Genomic DNA, 19,064 nt, shown 5'->3' with positions numbered 1-19,064 from the left:
TAAATGGTGGCTTGACCCTTGGATGGTATGCAAAGGAGTCCCCTTCAACAGTACCCAGCCCTCCTTGTCCCTGGTAATGGACGCTTCCGCTCTGGGTTGGGGTGCGCATCTGGGAGACCTACAAACGCAGGGCCTCTAGTCTGTGGATGAGCTCTCCCTTCATATCAACATCCAGGAGCTCAGGGCGGTATGTCTAGCATGGCAAACTTTTCGGGCCCGAAAAGGCCAGTGCATTGCAATGAGGACGGACATGGCAATGAGGACGAACACTGCCATGTTTTACATCAACAAGTAGGGTGGAGCCCGTTCCTCCCCCCATGTCGAGAAACCCTCAGGCTCTGGGAGTTCTGCATAGCCCACTCCAGTCACCTGAAGGCGTGCTATCTCCCAGGAGCTCAGAAAGACCTACTAGACCACCTCAGCAGACTGTTCCACAGTCACCAGTGGTCTGTCCATCTGGACATCATACACTCCATCTTCCAAAGGTGAGGGTTTCTCCAGGTCAACCTGTTTGCCATCCACAGCAACCGGAAGTGCCAGATGTTCTGCTCCTTCCAGAATCACAGCCCAGGCTTGGTCACAGATTCATTTCTGCTACCCTGGGGTGGGCACCTGTTGTAAGACTTTCCTCCATTCCCTCTTGTGCACAAAGTACTTCCCAAGATCCACCGGGATGAAGTGGAGGTAATCCTGGTGGCCCCAGTGTGGCCTCGACAACACTGGTACACCACGCCCTTGGCACGCTCAGTGAACACCCTGATTGCATTGCCACTCCACCCCAACCTGATGGCTTAGGACCACGGTCGCCTGCTCCACCCAGACCTCAAGTCCCTTCATCTCCCAGCTTGGAAGCTTCTTGGTTAAACTCCATGGAACTTTTGAGCTCAGAACTGGTAAGGGAAGTCCTACTTGGCAGCAGGAAACCATCCACCAGGACCACTTATCTAGCTAAGTGGAAAAGGTTCACTTGCTGGCGTGCCCAGCGTCACACACCTCCACTTCAGGTGCCTATCCCACTCATCCTAAAGTACCTCCTACACCTAAAACAACAAGGCCTGGCAGCGTCATCCATCAAGGTACACCTCGCTGCTATCTTGGCCTTCCACCCAGGAGTATACCAATTTAACCACACTGTCATTCAGGCTCTCATTCTACACACAGATCTCCCTATAGATGCTAGTGGTTCTGGTGTCCAAGCTCTGGAAGCATCTTGATTTCGGTGCCCTGGACATTGCTGATGTAATAGTCTCAGGCCTTCCCACACCTGTGAAAGTTTCTGGACATCAGAGTAGAAAGGGCCCTTATCTGTCTAGGTAAGCCTCAGGCTCTGTTGGACATTCTGTCCCAGGTCTTAGCACTCTCATTTGCTCCAGTTAGAGCCATTCTTCATCTTTAGTGATATTTTATGGCTGGTGTGGATCTGGTTCCCTAGGTCTGTCTTCACTTTCAGTCCCTACAGTCTCTCATTTTAGTCATCTGTTCCCAGTGGAATCCTTTTCTCTCCCACAAGCAGCCCTATTGCTTTCTTGTCTGGGCATCCCATTTACCCTGTATCATGGTGGCTCTCTATTTTCTTCTCTCTCTCCTTTCTTGGTTTCTCTTATCACAAGTGCAATCTCTCAAGATGATGCACCCACCTCAGTTCCCTTTCAGATTGCGGTACTTGGATCCTTTATCACCTGGAATTTGAACATGTTGCTCCAGGAAACTTAGGCCTTTGCAACCTGATACTTGCAAAATTAAACTATCCCCTCCATTAAGCTAAATGGAGGCCTTCCTGATAAAGTGGGATTTCCAAGTAAATCGTTTCTTTGAAGCTTCACATAGAGAATAGGATAACTCAGGCCTGGAATGATCCACTTACAGAAGATATAAATAAGAGGAAGGAAGGAAGGAGGGACGTGAAAACTGTTCATGAACTATTGAAAGTCAGGTTTTTTTAAGTTAATAATATGGCTGTCGATTAATCGCAGTTAACTCACGTGATTAACTCAAAAATTAAGCATGATTAAAAATATTAATCATGATTAATCACAGTTTTACTTGCACTGTTAAACAATAGAATACCAACTGAAATGTATTAACAATTTTTGGATTTTTTTCTACATTTTAAAATATATAGATTTCAATTACAACACAGAATACAAAGTGTATAGTGCTCATTTTATATTATTATTTTGATTACAAATATTTGCACTGTAAAAATGATAAACAAAAGAAATAGTATTTTTCAATTCACCTCATACAAGTACTGTAGATTTTTTTTGTTACATAACTGAACTCAAAAACAAACCAATGTAAAGCTTTAGAGCCTACAAGTCCACTCAGTCTTACTACTTGTTCAGCCAATTGCTAAGAGAAACAAGTTTGTTTACACTTACAGGAGATAATGCTGCTTCTTATGTGAGAACAGGCATTCACATGGCACTTTTGTAGCTGGCATTGCAAGGTATTTATGTGCCAGATATGATAAACATTCATATGCACCTACATGCTTCAGCCACCATTCTAAAGGCCGTGCTGATGATGCTCATTAAAAAAAACAATGCGTTAATTACTTAGTGACTGAACTCCTTGAGGGAGAATTGTATGTCTCCTGCTCTGTTTTACCTTCATTCTGCCATTTATTTCATGTTATAGCAGTCTCGGATGATGACCCAGCACATGTTCTTTTTAAGAACACTTTCAGAGTATTTGACAAAACGCAAAGAAGGTGCCAATGTGAGATTTCTAAAGATAGCTACAGCACTTGATCCAAGGTTTAAGAATCTGAAGTGTCTACCAAAATCTGAGAGAGATGAGGTGTGGAGCATGCTTTCAAAGTCTTAAAAGAGCAACACTCTGCTGCAGAAGCTACAGAACCTGAACCACCAAAAAAGAAAATCAACCTTCTGCAGGTGGCATCTGACTCAGATGATGAAAATGAACATGCGTCAGACCACACTGTTTTGGATCGTTATCAAGCAGAACCCATCATCAGCATGGATGCATGTCCTCTGGAATGGTGGTTGAAGTATCAAGGGACATATGAATTTTTAGCGCATCTGGCATGTAAATATCGTGCGATGCTGGCTAAAACAGTGCCATGCGAATCCCTGTTCTCATTTTCAGGTGACATTGTAAACAAGAAGCGGGCAGCATTATCTCCTGCAAATGTATACAACCTTGTTTGTCTGAGCGATTGGCTGAACAAGAAGTAAGACTGAGTGGACTTGTAGGCTCCAAAGTTTATTAAAGTACAAATGATGTAGTGCCAAAGTTGAGCATTTGATGTACGAGGTAGAGGAAGTCTATGTACTGCAGATAAACAAGGTTAGGGCTAGACAGTAACTTAGACTACACATCCATGTAAGGGTATTAAGAGTAGCAATAACTTCCCTTTTCTGCTGCATGGTCTCCTCAGACCCATGTCTGCTAATTCCCCTTCCTCAGCAAGTGGTCAGGGTAAGGATAGAGCCTTGGATCTATAAACACTCCCTTGACTGTGGCCAGTGCAACTGAGCTGGAGTGATGAGTGTCATAAATTGCTGCTGGCTGATTGCAACAGCATATGATTTAGAAGGAGGCAGCAGAAGATGAATTCCAATTTTTAGAAGTCTGTTCGAGTGACAATGTCTTCTGGGTTTATTCCTCCAATAGGGAAATTAATACACCACTCCTTGTGTAGGGCTGAAGTCACATTCTAACCCTAATGTGGAATAATGGAAAGCCAAGATTCTGTGTGAGAGAACCATTTGGACAGTTGAATGAACAAAAATACCTTTGTAGCATAATCGTTAATATTAATACCACCTTTTAGAAAGAAGCTATAATAATTGTTTTGATGTATCCTATCAAAAGTGCATATATTGACTCTGAGGGAAAATTGAAGTTCTTTGGATGTATGGGTAGTGAGGACCAGACCATTATCGCAGAAAAATAGTAGAAACAAGAATGATTTGGATAGAGTCGGAGCATTGTCAGAGAAACACCTTTTGCAATTCACTACAGAAAATTCTACAGTAACAGTAATAGAGAATAGAATATGTCCTCAATTCAATAATTACATACTACAAAATACTGAACAAGAGATGGATCTAGGGATATTGGCAACTATAACTCTAAAACATTAGGCACAGCTGTTAACATTATTTAAAAATAAATTATAGGATGTATGATGTGCAATTATTTTAAAAAACTTGTTGGAGGACATTTATTCTAGCATTGTGAATAGATCTAGTAGAAGGGCTTGATTTGAAATATTGCACAAATATTGAAATATTGCCACATTATTTTAAAAAGTATCCTCACCTAAAACACTATTTGTTAATATGTGTTTGTTTTGGAATAATCTGTTTCTATTATGCACCAAATTTATCTGTTTTTTAAAAAATTAACATTATTTAAAAAAATATGTTGTAGTATGCTTTATCTTGGAAAAAAACTTTAAAAATGTCTTGGTTTAATGGCGTAGAATGTTTTTGAGTGTTGCTTTTAAGATCTGTTCTCAATATCGTAACTAAAATGGAAATAATTAAAAAAAAATTAAAATATTACTGAGTTAAATATAAAAAAGACAATTTTTATGTTTTTTTTCTGGAATTGTCTATTAATCTTCAAAATTTTGTTCCTGATATTATACATGTCACATTATATTCTTGTGTGTATTTCCATTAATTTTAATATGAGATGATGACTGCATTCCACTGTTTTGCACTTGACATAAAGAGATCAATTTTTAGCACCTGTTTTGGAAGTTATTTACCCAGCTCTCTTTATGGTAAGTGGATGTTGTGCAGGTATGCATACCATGCCGAAATTACACTTTAAATTGATCGTCTGTGGAGTCAAAAATCACTATTTTAAGAACATCCTAAGGGACTGTTGACTGTGAAAATGTTGTGGTAATTATTTTGTTTTTATTTGCAGGTTGCCTTTTCACAGCACAACACCATCATGGATCTCGTGCAGTTCTTTGTCACCTTCTTCAGGTAACTTGCTTCTTCTAATGTCTGATTGAATACATACTAATTTATGTTCCATCAAAGCATTAGATTTGCCAGTTCTTAATTCTTAAGAAATCCTTACATGGAAACCTTTAATTTGTGTGTGCCCACACTGCTTTACTACTGCTGAGGATCCTGACCTCTGTACTCTGGGAAAATAAAGTTATTAGCCAAAATATTTTTCCAACTGTATACCTTCAGTCATAGGCGCCAACTCCATGGGTGCCCCGGGGCTGGAGCACCCATGGGGAAAAATTAGTGGGTGCTCTGCACCCCCCAGCAGCCAAGCTCCCCGCCCCACCTCACCTCCTCCTCCGCCTCCTGCCCTGAGCACACCACGTCCTCGCTCCTCTACCTACCTCCCAGCGCTTGCCACCGCTAAATAGCTGTAGCAAGCTCTGGGAGGGAGGGGGGAAGAGTGGGAACATGGCGCACTCAGGGGAGGAGGTGGGGCCTTGGCGGGGATTTGGGGAAGGGGTTGGAATGGAGGTGGGAGGGGGCAGGGCAGGGGTGGAGTTGAGGCACGGCCAGGTGCAGAGGTGGGTTGAGCACCCGCCAGAGCCAGTAGAAGTCAACGCCTGTGCCTTCAGTGTTAGTATGTAATAGAAATCATAGGCCAGTTAAGCTGATTTATATAAATGCAGGTAGACCTAAATGTGATGATTTTAAAATAAGCATTTTGTATAGAATTTTTACTATAAACTCGTATTAGAAAAACTGTGGAAGAAAACTGATTTTTTTTAAACAAAATCCAGAGAGTCTTCACTTTTTCTTTCTTGAATATGTTGTTAAAAGACAAGTGTGCTGTGGCATTTGGCTGGGAAAGGAATACAGCATTGGACCCTATCTGAAAATGTAGGACTATTCTCTGAGCTAAAGGAGGATTAAATTGAAACACTTTTTTTAAAAATTCAACTGTTTTATAAGAATGTGTAACTTTTAATTTGTATGAATTATCTACAGTAATTTGAAGTATCACTGTTCAGTTATTCCTCAATAACCATTCAGTATGCAAATTTGTGTACATTGTCAGACAGCTATTATTCACCAGAGTGCAAGATTTACATAATTGCTATATGTTTATTTCCCAATAACTGTGCAATGTATATGCAAATCTCTCTAATCTGGTTAGCTACTTCAATCTAATCTGCTCTGATTGGTTCTTATACTTAAAGGGTAATATCCTCTTCTTTTGTAAATGAGTATAGCTCTGCTGATTTCAGTGATTTGGCCTAAAAATTGTTTTAATTTTTTTTTCTTTGCCAGCTCTTAAGCAGTTTGTGGACTGCTCGCCTCTGTATCCCCCCCGGTATATAACTCACCCAGAAGTGGGCAGGCCATGAGATCTCTACTCCCCAAACTAACACATGAATCTTGTACCAACCTATTGTCTGATGCAAAGGGTATCCCATCTTTCCTCCTTCACCACAAATTGGGCAATATCTAGAGAAATTGTGCCTGCCTAAAGTACAGACTCCCTAGTGATTCTCCTGTGGTAGTGAAGCTCTGCACTGACACCAGACAGAAGTGTTTCACTAATGTTAGCAATCTAGCTATAGAAATCTGAAAACATGGTAGCTTGTAGAAAGAAAACAAGAAATTCTATGTACATTTACAGTAATCCAGCTAAGAAGGCTCATATGAGTGACCTGGCATTCCCCGGACACAGTCCATCTGCAGCTGTGTTGTAATTCTTACATATGAGGTTTATAATAGTAATAGAGTGGTGATCAAAACATATTTTGGGATCAAAAACATCAGCAAATTTGTAAACCTTTTCGTAAGATTGTATGATATTCTTCTACAAGGGAATTTAAAATGTTAAAGTGTTATTTGAAAACACCTGTTTCTTCTAGAATTTAAGATTTTGAAATTTTTAGATTTCCAAGGCTGCCTATCATTTGAAAACTAATCCAACCAAAATTACTTTTGAGATTACACAAGACTGAAAATATAAATTTTGTTATATAGTATAGTGATATCTAAAATGATGTTTCTTAATGATGTCTCCTGGGTGGAAGTTAGCTTAAATGAATTTTATATTGTTGTTTTTCTTTTTTTTAAACATAGTCAGCTGTCAAACAGTGATAGAGAGGCTGTTATTTATCAACATACGTGCACAAATTACTTCGCTGCATTGAGATGAAAAGCAATATATAAATACTATAGATTCTTAGCTCAGAAATGAGTGATTGTAAGTTTTGAGAAGGCTGACATCTCCTTGACATTTTTCATAAAAGTAGCTAGTTTGGAGCTGTGATGCATGTTAGCAACTGGCCAGATTAGCAATCACAGCATCATTGGGTTAGATGGGACCACAAGGGTCATCTAGTCTACCCCCCTGCCCAGATGGAGGATTTGTTGTGTCTTAACCATCCAAAACAGATGGCTATCCAGCCTGTTTTTGAAAACGTCCTATGAAGGAGCTTTCATGATTTCCCTATGCAATTTGTTCCACTATCCTACTGTTCTTACAGTTAGGAAGTATTTCCTGAGATTTAAACTAAAACTGTAGTTTGAACCCATTGGCTCTTGTCCTGCCCTCTGTGGCAAGATACAGAAATCCAAGGAGCCTCTGTATTGACTTGGGGGGAAACCATAGTTGGCAGCATCATGATTGACTCAACTGCTTTATTCAGGGACAGTACAGCTGAGCACCAATCTGAGGAGAGGGCTAGAAAAGGTGCCCTAAAAATTGCTCATCCTGAACAGCCATGGCCAGCATACTGTAGCTGGAAGATGTCCCATCACATGGTTGAAGCTTACACAGGCCTTGAAAAATTTCATTTTGTCTCAGTGTAATAACATGGAAGGTCTGTACGCTAATGGATCGACCAGATCAAACTGACTCTCCTGCTCGGCAGATAGTTCTGATTGCTCAAGAGCTTGAAAGATATCGCATCAACATTGTGGTGCTGAGTGAGAAGTAATTTACTGAAGAGGGTCAACTGACTGAAAGAGTTCAAGGTACACATTCTTCTGGAAGGGACAGCTACAAAACAAGCCCATAACATGGGCGTTGGCTTTGCAATTAGAAAAAATCTTGTCCCTTGTTTGGGGAGCCTACCCACTGGTATAAATGACAGACTGATGAAGCTTCAGCTTCCCTGAGAGGTGGATGTTATGCTTCAGTAATCAGTGCCTACATGCAAACAGTCACTAACTCTGATGAGGGGAAGGAGCAAATTTACTCCAAACTAAATAATCTGATCTGATTGACTCCCCACTCATGTTGGTGATGATGATTCTACATGGTGCAGCATACTTGGCAAACATAGCATTGGTGACATATTGAGCAGCCATTATTTATCACAAACACTGTCTTCCACCTCCATGACAAACACAAAATAATTTGGATGCATCCTTGGTCATGTCATTGGCATCTGAGTGACTATGTCTTGGTCTGATAGCGGGACCTATGGGACGTGCATATAACCTGGGTATTACACTGAGCTGATTGCTAGACTCACCATTGTCTTGTTCAGTCAAAGTTCTCCCTTTCTATTTGGCCGAAAATGCATAAAAACCAGTCATTTAAGCATCTAAATGAAAGATCCATCAACCACCGAACAATTCTCAACACAGCTAACTACCATTTTGAAAACTCTTCCAACAATCAGTGACAATGTATCTGCTTAATGGGTGGAATCCTGTGTAATACAATCTCTAATAAAGTTGTCAATTGTGTTGGATATACAAAATGCCATCATGCAGCTTGGCTCAATGATAATGGTTCTGAAATATCAAATCATCTTCATGCCAAACAGGCAAGCTCATGATGTGCTCTTACCTGACCTGTTCTCTGAATTGAAAAAGGCTAGATATAGAATAGCTTGCAGCACACTTCAACACAGATTCTGCCAAAAGCAAAATATGTGGTTTGAACACAAAGTGGCTGAATTCCAGGTCCTTTCAGAATAACATGACCCCAAAGGCTTTTATGATATGGTCAAAGCTGTGTATGGCACTACCCAATCTGCCTTTACACCACTAACAAGTGCTAATGATTAATTTCTCATCACAGATCACACTATCATCCACCAAGGGTGGTGTGAACACTTTACTGAATTACTTAATCATCTGTCTACTGTCCCTGATGAGTCACTGGATAATGTCTGTAAACTACCTACATCTAATGCACTTGCTGATCCACCCTCATGAGCCGAGATGCTAAAGGCTATTCAAGTAATGAAAAATAACAAATATCCTGGTCCTGATGAATTCCAGCTGAAGTTGTCAAACATGGAGGAAATCCTCTCATTGACAAGCTTTTTGAATTCTTATCATGTCTGGCTTCAAGAAATCATACTGCAACATATAAAAGATGCCAACCTTGTTACTATCTGTAAGTGCAAAGGCTTAAACAGTGACTATGATATCTACTGCAGCATCTCCTCGCTCTCTGTGCCCAGTAACATTCCTGCATGGATTCTCTTGAACCAGCTCCTGGTCCAAATTGTTGACAAAGTTCGGTCTGAGTCACAGTGCGGCTTTTGCGTTCAGCGGAGTTCTGTGGCATGATTTTCATTGTTTGACAATTAAAATAAAAATGTCACGAACAACATCAACCTTTGAATATCATGTTTCTCAGTCTAAACAAAGCTTTTGACACGGTCAGCCACACGGCTGTCTGGAAATTGCTTACTAAATTTGGATGCTCAGACAAATTTATTAACATTGTTTGGCAATTCCATGAAGGCATGGATGGAAAAGTTAGTGTTGATGGTGATCTAACAGATCCATTTCCAGTCACAAATGGGGTGAAGTAAGGATGTCTTTTCTCCTAACCATTTTGTTTATATTTTGCTGCGATGCTAGAGGAAGCCCTTCATGGTGACTTTATACACTTTTGAACTGACAGGTTCTATAATCTTTCTCGTCTACTTGCAAATACCAAAGTGAGCGAAGCTTTGATCCAGGAACTGTTCTACTCCGATGATTGCACCTTGGTGGCACATTCTGAAGCAGCATTACCAGATCGTACAAACCACCTTGCTGTGGTGGCTCATAACTTTTTGTCCTTACCATCAGCCAAACAAAACCTATATCTGCCATCTCCTCAACAACTTTACCAAGAACCATCAATAATCTTGGAAGGTATCATGCTCCAAAGCATCAAACAGTTTATTTATCTCAGCAGTATGTTAAATAATGAAGTGACATTCGATCACAAATTAAGAAAGTCAGCACCACATATTGTTGCCTTTATCACTACATTTGGAAGGAACATGGAATCTATCTGTAGACACAAATTAAAGTGTATAATGCTGTTGTCCTCATGACATTTCTCAATGTATGTTTGTGACATACCAGGTACAATCCAAACTAATGAGCAGCTGGTGTCACCCCTGCTTTACAACTTTGGGTTTCTTACAATGCTTTGCTGAAGTAGCTCCCACCTGGGCCACTTGCAAAGAACCTTCAAACATGCAAACCACATCCTGAGTGTCTGTGTGCAGCTGCAACCTGCCAGCCACACATGGGTTACACTCTGGCTCTCATCAGCCTTGGTTATATTACAAGGTGACCCCAACACAACCCCTTCTTAGATACTCCCCCAAAAACATATGTTCTGTATTGCCCAGCTCTCTCCTAGACAATACAAGCTAAATTATGTCCATTATTTCTTTAAAAGAAATATGTATACAACTTGTCACCCCAAATGGAGTTTCCCAGATGCTTCAATTTAAACACACTGGATTAGATAAAACAAGTTTATTAACTACAGTGAGATTTTCAGTGAGTATAAGTAGTGAGTATAAGTAGTGAGACACAAAAGTCAGAAATGGTTACAACGTAAATAAAGATAAAATGCTGCTGGTGCCTAACTTCACAAACTATGTGAAATTCAAAGGAAAGTTTTCTCACCACATGCTTTCAGTAGTCTTACTAACCAAACTTCACAGGTCAGGATATCTCCCCCAGTCTAACGGCTGCTTCCTGTGTCTTTCAGGTGCAGTGAATAGATGTGCAGAGAAAGGGGGGTGGACCCTTGGGTGTTTGTCCCTCCTTTTTATAGTTTCAGTCCCCCTCTTGAAAAACATTTCCAGCTGGAAGCAAGGCACCAGTCAGTCTGTGTGGCAGGGAACTCCATGCTGTTTCTTTGCTAAGATGTAGATTTTTTTTCATCTGCCCCCTTGTAGCCAGACAGCCAGCCCCCCCCCCCCTCAGATCAGCATTGCTGGAAACACAGGAGGAAGCCGGAACAGGGCACTTAACATATATTCCAGCACAGCCTTTGAAGCTGTGAAAAGCACAGGTGTGCTGCTACAATGTGCCTCTGGGAACAGATACGACGATTAAGCTCACAGCAGGCAGAGGCCCTGTGACAGACATGGCTCTTAGCCCCTACTAAATAGCGTGATGCACACACACCAACATCCTAGGTGGGAAAATATTTACCCTGATAAAAGAAATGTCCAGTAGTCGACACCTATTGTTTCTCTCCCTTGCAAGTGTAAACTACTCTTGCGAAAGCTGGCGTCACCCAGACAGACCAGCCTCAATTTGGCATAAGAAAGGAGCAAGAGAATAAAGGAGTACAGAGGTATAAGTAGGGGACCTACAGCACCATGATTTTTGAGTGCTTTTCACTATCTATCTGCTGGTCAGATAAATGACAGCCTCCCAAGGCTTCTGCAGCTAAGAGGGTCCATAAGCCTTGTCCCTTATTCGTCTTTCCGCGGAATTGAGTGACCGATCCTGGCTTGGCACCGCTGGGATCGAGAGATGCAAGGAGGGTAAGAAGCACCCACACCTGATCTCCTATCTTTAGTGTACACATATTTTGAAACAGAGCTCTATACTTTGTTTTCTTTCTTTGGGATTGAGGCTTCAGTTTTGTAACTCGTTTGTGTGTGTAACATCTCTACATTTAAATAAGTAGGCACTAGCAATTTTGTAACCACATGATTAGAATCTAGCTTAATAAATTTTGGTAACCATTTGTGCATAAGCCTGACTTGTTTTCTCTGGTTTACTGTAAAGCAGCCAACACAATTAAAGAACCTCAGCTGTTTTGGCTCTAAAGCCTGGCCATTAGGTGAGAGTACTAAGAGCCTAGCGTTGAGTTGTGCCGCCTCCACGGGGCAAACTCTTGGGGCACCTGTCAGTCAATCCTGGCTGCCCGCTGCGAAGGAGCTCTGAGCTCTAGCAGTTAAAGTCACGGGTGTGGAGAGGCTCTTAGTGCTGCCATTGGGGCACCTGTCAGTCAGTATTGACTACCCGCTGCGAAGGAGCTCTGAGCTCTAGCAGTTAAAGTCACGGGTGGTTAGGACCTTGGGGCATCCGTCAGCCTAGCCCGGGCTGCCCGCCGCGAAGGGACAGTGCGTCCTAGCGGTTAAAGTCACGGATGGTATAAACGGGCATAGCTGGCACCTCACCAAACATCCTTGGCCGTCAGCTAACACCCCTTTCCTACCTAAGAATGGCCACTTATCAGGTGATGGTCCATCAGCCTATTTACACCTGTCTGAGGCATTAGCTTACCCTTTGTCTCTGAGGGATTGATTTGGGCATTCCTCACACTTCTCTGGAAAACATACTTTTAGTCATGACCTTAGCTTATGTTTATAACTTCACATATAATGCAGCTATGTGCATTTTGCCATGATATTACTGATAAGCAAATTATGAGTTTTTAAATTATACTTCACAAGGCATAACTTGTAAAACAATTATTACAATTGTGTGTAGGGTGTGAACATGGGTATATTCTGTCAGTCTGAAACATTATCAAGTCACATTAAAAAGCTTGACAATTTCCATTTGTGACACCTACAGTGACTGCTGGGCATCAAATGTCAGGACCAAGTGTCCAACATGGATGTTTTGGCAAAAGCTGGTTTGGTTGGTAAAAGACTCATTCGATTTGCACTCAACTGAGATGGACTGGTCATGTAATTCGTATGCCTGAGACTCATCAAGTAAAACAAATTCTGTATTTTGAATGAAGCTCTGGCAACTGTAAGCAAGGAGGGCCAATTAAATGCTTCAAAGACACTCTGAAACAAAATATTCACAAGACGAGTATTTCTGATTCAACTTTTGAGCAACTGATGACTGATCGCATTGCATGGTGCAACGCTGTAAGAGTGGGTGTTAATGACTTCAAGAAGAACTGCGCTACGCAGCTGAAAGAACTGCCTCAGGCGCAGAAACTATGTTCAGCTCAACTAACACAACAAGGCAAATGGCTCTGTGGCCAGTGAGGTAAATGTTGTTCTTCCTGAATTGGTCTATAGAGTCAAGCAAAGACTCTAGTACTAACTGTGTTTGTCTACATCCTCCTCGAAATCAGGGAGACTAGTATTATAATTATAAGTCCCAAATGAAATCTTCATGGTGTTGGTGATAACTAAGGTTAAGATTTTGTCACAGGTATTTTTAATAAAAATGTTGTGGGCAAGAAACAAAAATTCTCAGAACCCTGTGACCTGTCCCTGACTTTTATGAAAAATATCCTGCAGGGGATAAATAGGGCACTGCCAGAGGCTTGCAGCTGCTCTAGCCCCACTGCTGCTACTGTGGCAGGGGCTGACCACTGCTGCTCCAGCTTCAGAGGGGACTGACCCAGTCCTGGCCGCTGCTTCTGCCCTGTGACCGTTGCTCCAGTGGCTCGGGGCTGAGAGCTGCTCCAGCCCTGCCCCAAAAGAAGTCATGGAAATTCCGGAAAGTCACAGAATCCGTGACCTCCATGACAGAATCGTATCCTCAGTCATAATTGAACCCTAGTACTTTCAGAAACATTTCCACATTGAGTAATTAGTAAATCAATACTAAAACACTTCAATTGCAGTCTAAAGTTACACAAATCCTACTAGGTTGGTAGGAAAGTTTCTTAGCACTTCAGGTACCTTTATGTGTTATAATCAAAAAGTTTACATCCTTAGATCAGCCATGTAGCTGTTTCACCTTCTGTACTCTAACAACTTGTTCTCTTACTTGAGCCCTAGTTCACATTTTTTTCTTCCTTCACACTCTGTGAATCCCCTTCTCTGTCAGCCTGTCTCATCTGGTGGTGTACATTGTAATGCCCCCCCTGCACCTTGGTCTCTGAATTGTTTACCTTATGTAACTAGTTTGGGATTGATGTAGTGTTCTTCCTACCTCCTTCCAGGGTTGTTGAACTCCTTTGTCAAATTTTGTCATCCCTTGTTGAAACACAGTGTCTTTAGCCATCAGTTTAAAGACAATTTGGGGCTATTATGTTATTCTCTTGGAGTACCCCAGTACACAATGTTAATCATTTGTTGTCAGTGAAGGTTAGCGTTTTGGCACTGGGTTGTTTTTACAAAATAAAGAAGTATCAGACCTGACAGCATTGCTTATCATAATGACAGGTTTCAGAGTAGCAGCCGTGTTAGTCTGTATTCGAAAAAAGAAAAGGAGTACTTGTGGCACCTTAGAGACTAACCAATTTATTTGAGCATAAGCTTTCGTGAGCTACAGCTCACTTCATCGGATGCATACTGTGGAAACTGCAGAAGACAATATATACACAGAGACCATGAAACAATACCTCCTCCCACCCCACTCTCCTGCTGGTAATAGCTTATCTAAAGTGATCACTCTCCTTACAATGTGTATGATAATCAAGTTGGGCCATTTCCAGCACAAATCCAGGTTTTCTCACCCTCCCCCCCCCCAACCTCACTCTCCTGCTGGTAATAGCCCATCCAAAGTGACCACTCTCTTTACAATGTGTATGATAATCAAGGTGGGCCATTTCCAGCACAAATCCAGGTTTTCTCACCCTCTCCCTCCCCCCCCCCCACACAAACTCACTCTCCTGCTGGTAATAGCTTATCCAAAGTGACCACTCTCCCTACAATGTGCATGATAATCGAGGTGGGCCATTTCCAATACAAATCCAGGTTTTCTCACCTCCCCCACCACCCCCCACACACAGACTCACTCTCCTGCTGGTAATAATCAATTACACTTAATAAATAATATATTAGAAAAATGTGCTTTTCCTTTATCTGTTAATGACCTTCAGTATTAGACCTCATCTTGTTTTCATATGGCAGAGAAGCCAAGGCAGTCATGCTTCTTTGCATAGGGTCAACTCCTGTCAATAATGACTGTAAGTCTAGCTCAGTGACAACATAGCTAGAAAATGATCAATCAGAATGGATGAGCTAAAGGAAAAATCATCACGTTGCTTCACAGTGGTATAGTAGTAGCAAAGAGGATGAAGCAACTACATATGCGATGAATAGTAAATGTATATATGTATCAAGAATTCTTGCTGGATTTTTCCTCTAACTACACATAGGAAAATTATAATCTCTAATGTATGTTCTCTGTTGCAAATAAGGCACTCGTAGCCTCTGTGACACTTTCTTGGGGCACCCAGAACTATGAGTTACCTCGTTACCCCTTTGCGTTGGCAAAGAGACTTGCTGGAGCTAAACTAGGTGACAGCTTCCTGTCACCTGAGTGTGTTAACCACACCAGACAAATCTCTCAGAACTCTGCCAGCGTTTACTTTGCCTTGCAGGTAACACTTGGTGCACCCAGTCCCCAATCCCTCTTGAAGAGTATTTCCCTATGGGATCCAGTCTCCCTCACTGGACACTCACTGTTTATGAAATCTGCTGCCTCCAAAAAGACAATGTGCACACGAGCTTACTTGAGTCAACTAAGAATTCACATTTTTGATAAAACAAAGAGAATTTTATTAACAAAGATAGAAATTCACGTGATACTCAGTAGGCACAGGAGAAACAGATATGGTTACATATAAAACAAAAGTATAACATGCTTCTAGGAGACTAAATATAACTTTAGCAAACTAAACTCTTTGTCTAAGTTAAGTTGCTCACCTAAAACAAATCTCTGTGTCACCAGACCCTTGGGCCAGGATCCAGCTTACATGGATAAAAACAAAGTGCTGTTCTTTTTGCTCCCTTAGTAATGGACCTCCCCAAAGGGTTCTCATTCCTCCTTACAGTCCAGAGAACCTCTGAAGTGTAAAGTTCTTCTCTTCTGCTATTGGTTCTTCAGTGTGCTGACACTATTATTGTCTTTCTCATTCTCCCGTTGCCTTGCTTTTCCTATTGACTTAATATGCAAATGAAGCTTGTGTTGTGTTGACTTACACAGTACTTGATTTACATCAGAGACCTAGGAACACAGATAAATCAACATTCCTTTGTCTGGGAAAAAGTTGTTTATCTACCCGGTCTGTTTACATAATTTAAACATATTTTTAGTATATACATACAGCTTCTTGAACAACGTCCGTGCATACATCTCGCAATGCTTATGGTGGCCATTACGTTATAAGCTTTCATTTGACACCCTACACAACATTCTTTATAGATAAGTACTATGACAGCAATATGCTAGGTGTTGTAAGTTTGGCAGGCCTGATAGGAGTTGCTGTTACATGACAGTGAACCCTTTGCCAGTGAGCAGTGAGGGACTCTTAGGGCACAGCCTGCTACTAGAACTGCTGTTCGGGTAATCCAAGCCTCTGTGCTCTGGATCCCCAGGATGTTTCAAGATCCTGGAATCTGAATAGAATCCAGCCACTATCCTAATCTCAGGGTCACTAAGCACACTCTCAGGGGACAGACCTTCTATTTGGCATCCTCTTCCAGATGTTGGAATGTGCTGTCCATCCACGTAGACCCCTCTGGGCACAGCACTGACCCTTCAGACTCCCCAGTACTTAAAACTCCCCTCCCAGAACTCCACCCGAAAGGTGTGAAGCTTTGGCTTACAGTTCAACACTCCAAGGGGCACGCAGTAGTTGTGAAGGCTGCTACACTTTGTACAGTCTAACATCTGTATGAGCTTTTATCCTTAATCATATAAAGTACAGGAGAGTACAGATCATACAAACTAATTAAACATCCTGAACTGAATGTCCCTCACTAGCTTATCTTTCCCTTGGGAGTCCTTGGGGGATCATGTTTGTTCTGTCAGGCAAAGCGAGTGAGGTAATATCTTTTATTGGACCAAGTTCTGTTTGTGAGAGAGACAAATTGGCAGGCAGACAGTCAAGGTCATCTGCCTCCTTGCCCTTCATCAGCCTCTCTCATCTTAATCTGGTACCAAATGGCTCTTCCCTCAGATCCCCCTTGTGAGTTCTTTTATAGCAGGGATCATATGCTTCTTTTGCTCTAGTCCTGGTAATTTTCCATTACATTCCACACCTCTCCCCCTTCAGATAAGAGGAGGAAGGGTCTTCTCTCAGTTGGAACAAATCCATTGTCCCAAAGCGTTTTACTTTGAATAGACGATCATTGAGTGCACTCGCCATTGTCTCTGGCATGACAGAGACATGACACAACCCTGCCTTCCATGACGCAATAATTTCATGATACTGTCTCATAAAATCATCCTCAATTCAGAAGTGGTATGGACAGAACTCCCAAATCATTGCATTCCCACATAGACAAAATTGTAAACGTCAGGAGGTATTAAAGTGAGTGTTATTTCCTTAGGATTGCTAGTGTTGAAGATCTAGAAAATAATTATGACATGAACATATGGAAACCTGTGTCACTAAAATTGATGTACCAGAGTTAATGGCAACAATGGCCAATTGACCTTAAGATGGTGTACAATAGTCATTTCTTACTGAACAAATGTTCCAAAATGTGAAGCCTAACACAAGGTGTCTCAGTATCTGCAAGTAACTTTTTAATAACTGGATGGTTCTGTAGTGTGTAACAACAATGGTGAATAATGCTCATAGCAGTAATAGGCAAGTCATGTTTTCAAGGTTCATCTTCAGAATACAGGAGAAGCTCTGGCCCCGCCTCTTCCCTTCCAGTTCTGGTCCCGTCCCTTCCTCTCCTCAGCCGGGGCTGGATGCTGGGTCGAGTGCCCCGAGCAGGCGTCTGGGGAGAGCGAGTGGCCAACCCTCCCCCCCCGCCCGCGTCACCTCTAAGCCCTGCAGCCCACCCGGGCAGTTTAACAGGGCCCAGGGCTCCCGGCTGCCACAAGAGCAGCAGCCTGGGCCCTGGGCAATTGCCCCTTCTCCCCTCCATTGGCAGGCCTGAGAATAAATAACTGGGATTAAGCACAATTTAAACATTTGCTGAAGCCGGAACATGTTCTAACCTGATTTAGAAAATATGTACTACTCAGGGTCTTTTTCTTGTCTAGCCTACTCTTTTTTTAACCTGGTGAGCATATTGTATGACCCCATTCCTACTGACCAGGCTAAAAGAGGAAATAATCTGGTTTAACAATACCAGTTGTTTTTAAACTATGCTTTGGAATAGTAGTTTAACACGATTGTTTGCCCTGTGAAGGTTGGGTGGTAAGAGCTAGAAGCATGTGAAATGCACATTCAAGTACTTTGATAAGAAACACACCAAAATAGAATACATTTTCATAGGGGTTTCTGATGTATTAAAGATCAAAATTATAAAAAGGAACATTTTGTAAGCAAGTTATTTAAAATTTTATGCATGAAAACGTAGATGTTATGGCCAGATCCAGAAGACCATACTTAATCTACAAGCATCTTATTCAGTATATGCACTGTACCAAAACCTGGTTGAAATACTAATTTTTTTGAAGAAATAAGCAGGATATTACAGAAGCTGCTGCGCTCTAGGCTGTGATATTCATACTACAGACAAAACCATTTACTTACATCCTTTTATATCAGGATGCTTCATTGTGTCTACTGGTTCACTGACCTTTTGTGTAAAAGAGAGCAGAAAAGCAATCAGATATGTAAGGCTAATAATATATCAGGGTAACAGACTCCTTTTTTTACAGAAACTGTGGCATCTACATTGGGATGATTCACTGTTTTTTAGCTGAAGCCTTGACGACTTTTTAACCCTCACCCTAACTTGGCAAGAGTGTGACTTTTTTACCCTCTTAGAAACAGTCTCATTAGAAAATTTCCTAAATTGTAAATACGAATTCTCTCTCTCTCTCTCTCTAATTTTTATGCTGAAGAAATTATGTCCCCAGAATAACATGAAACCTGTATCTATGGGCCCTGGCAAATACAAACAGTTAATGAGTTTAAGACTTAAGTTTCTACTCTGTAAATTATGAGGTGGATTTCAATGGTTGCAAGTTTTATGTGAAATTTTAATT

The 19,064-nt window shown here is 41.4% G+C and overlaps 1 protein-coding gene across 5 annotated transcripts in view; it reads left to right on the top strand.

Annotated features, from left to right (window-relative positions):
* Positions 1–19,064, top strand: part of ATRNL1 (attractin like 1) — a 1,086,620-nt gene that overhangs the window by 633,068 nt on the left and 434,488 nt on the right. For all 5 annotated transcript variants that reach the window (XM_073354269.2, XM_073354267.2, XM_073354264.2 and 2 more), the window contains one exon: positions 4,909–4,970. In XM_073354269.2, the coding sequence (XP_073210370.2) occupies positions 4,909–4,970 (62 nt within the window). The remainder of the gene's footprint in view (positions 1–4,908; positions 4,971–19,064) is intronic.

This window comes from Lepidochelys kempii, chromosome 7, assembly GCF_965140285.1.
Source record: "Lepidochelys kempii isolate rLepKem1 chromosome 7, rLepKem1.hap1, whole genome shotgun sequence".
Lineage (NCBI taxonomy): Eukaryota > Metazoa > Chordata > Testudines > Cheloniidae > Lepidochelys > Lepidochelys kempii.
Note: the sequence above shows the minus strand (reverse complement) of the source record. Positions and strands in the feature narration are given on the sequence as shown.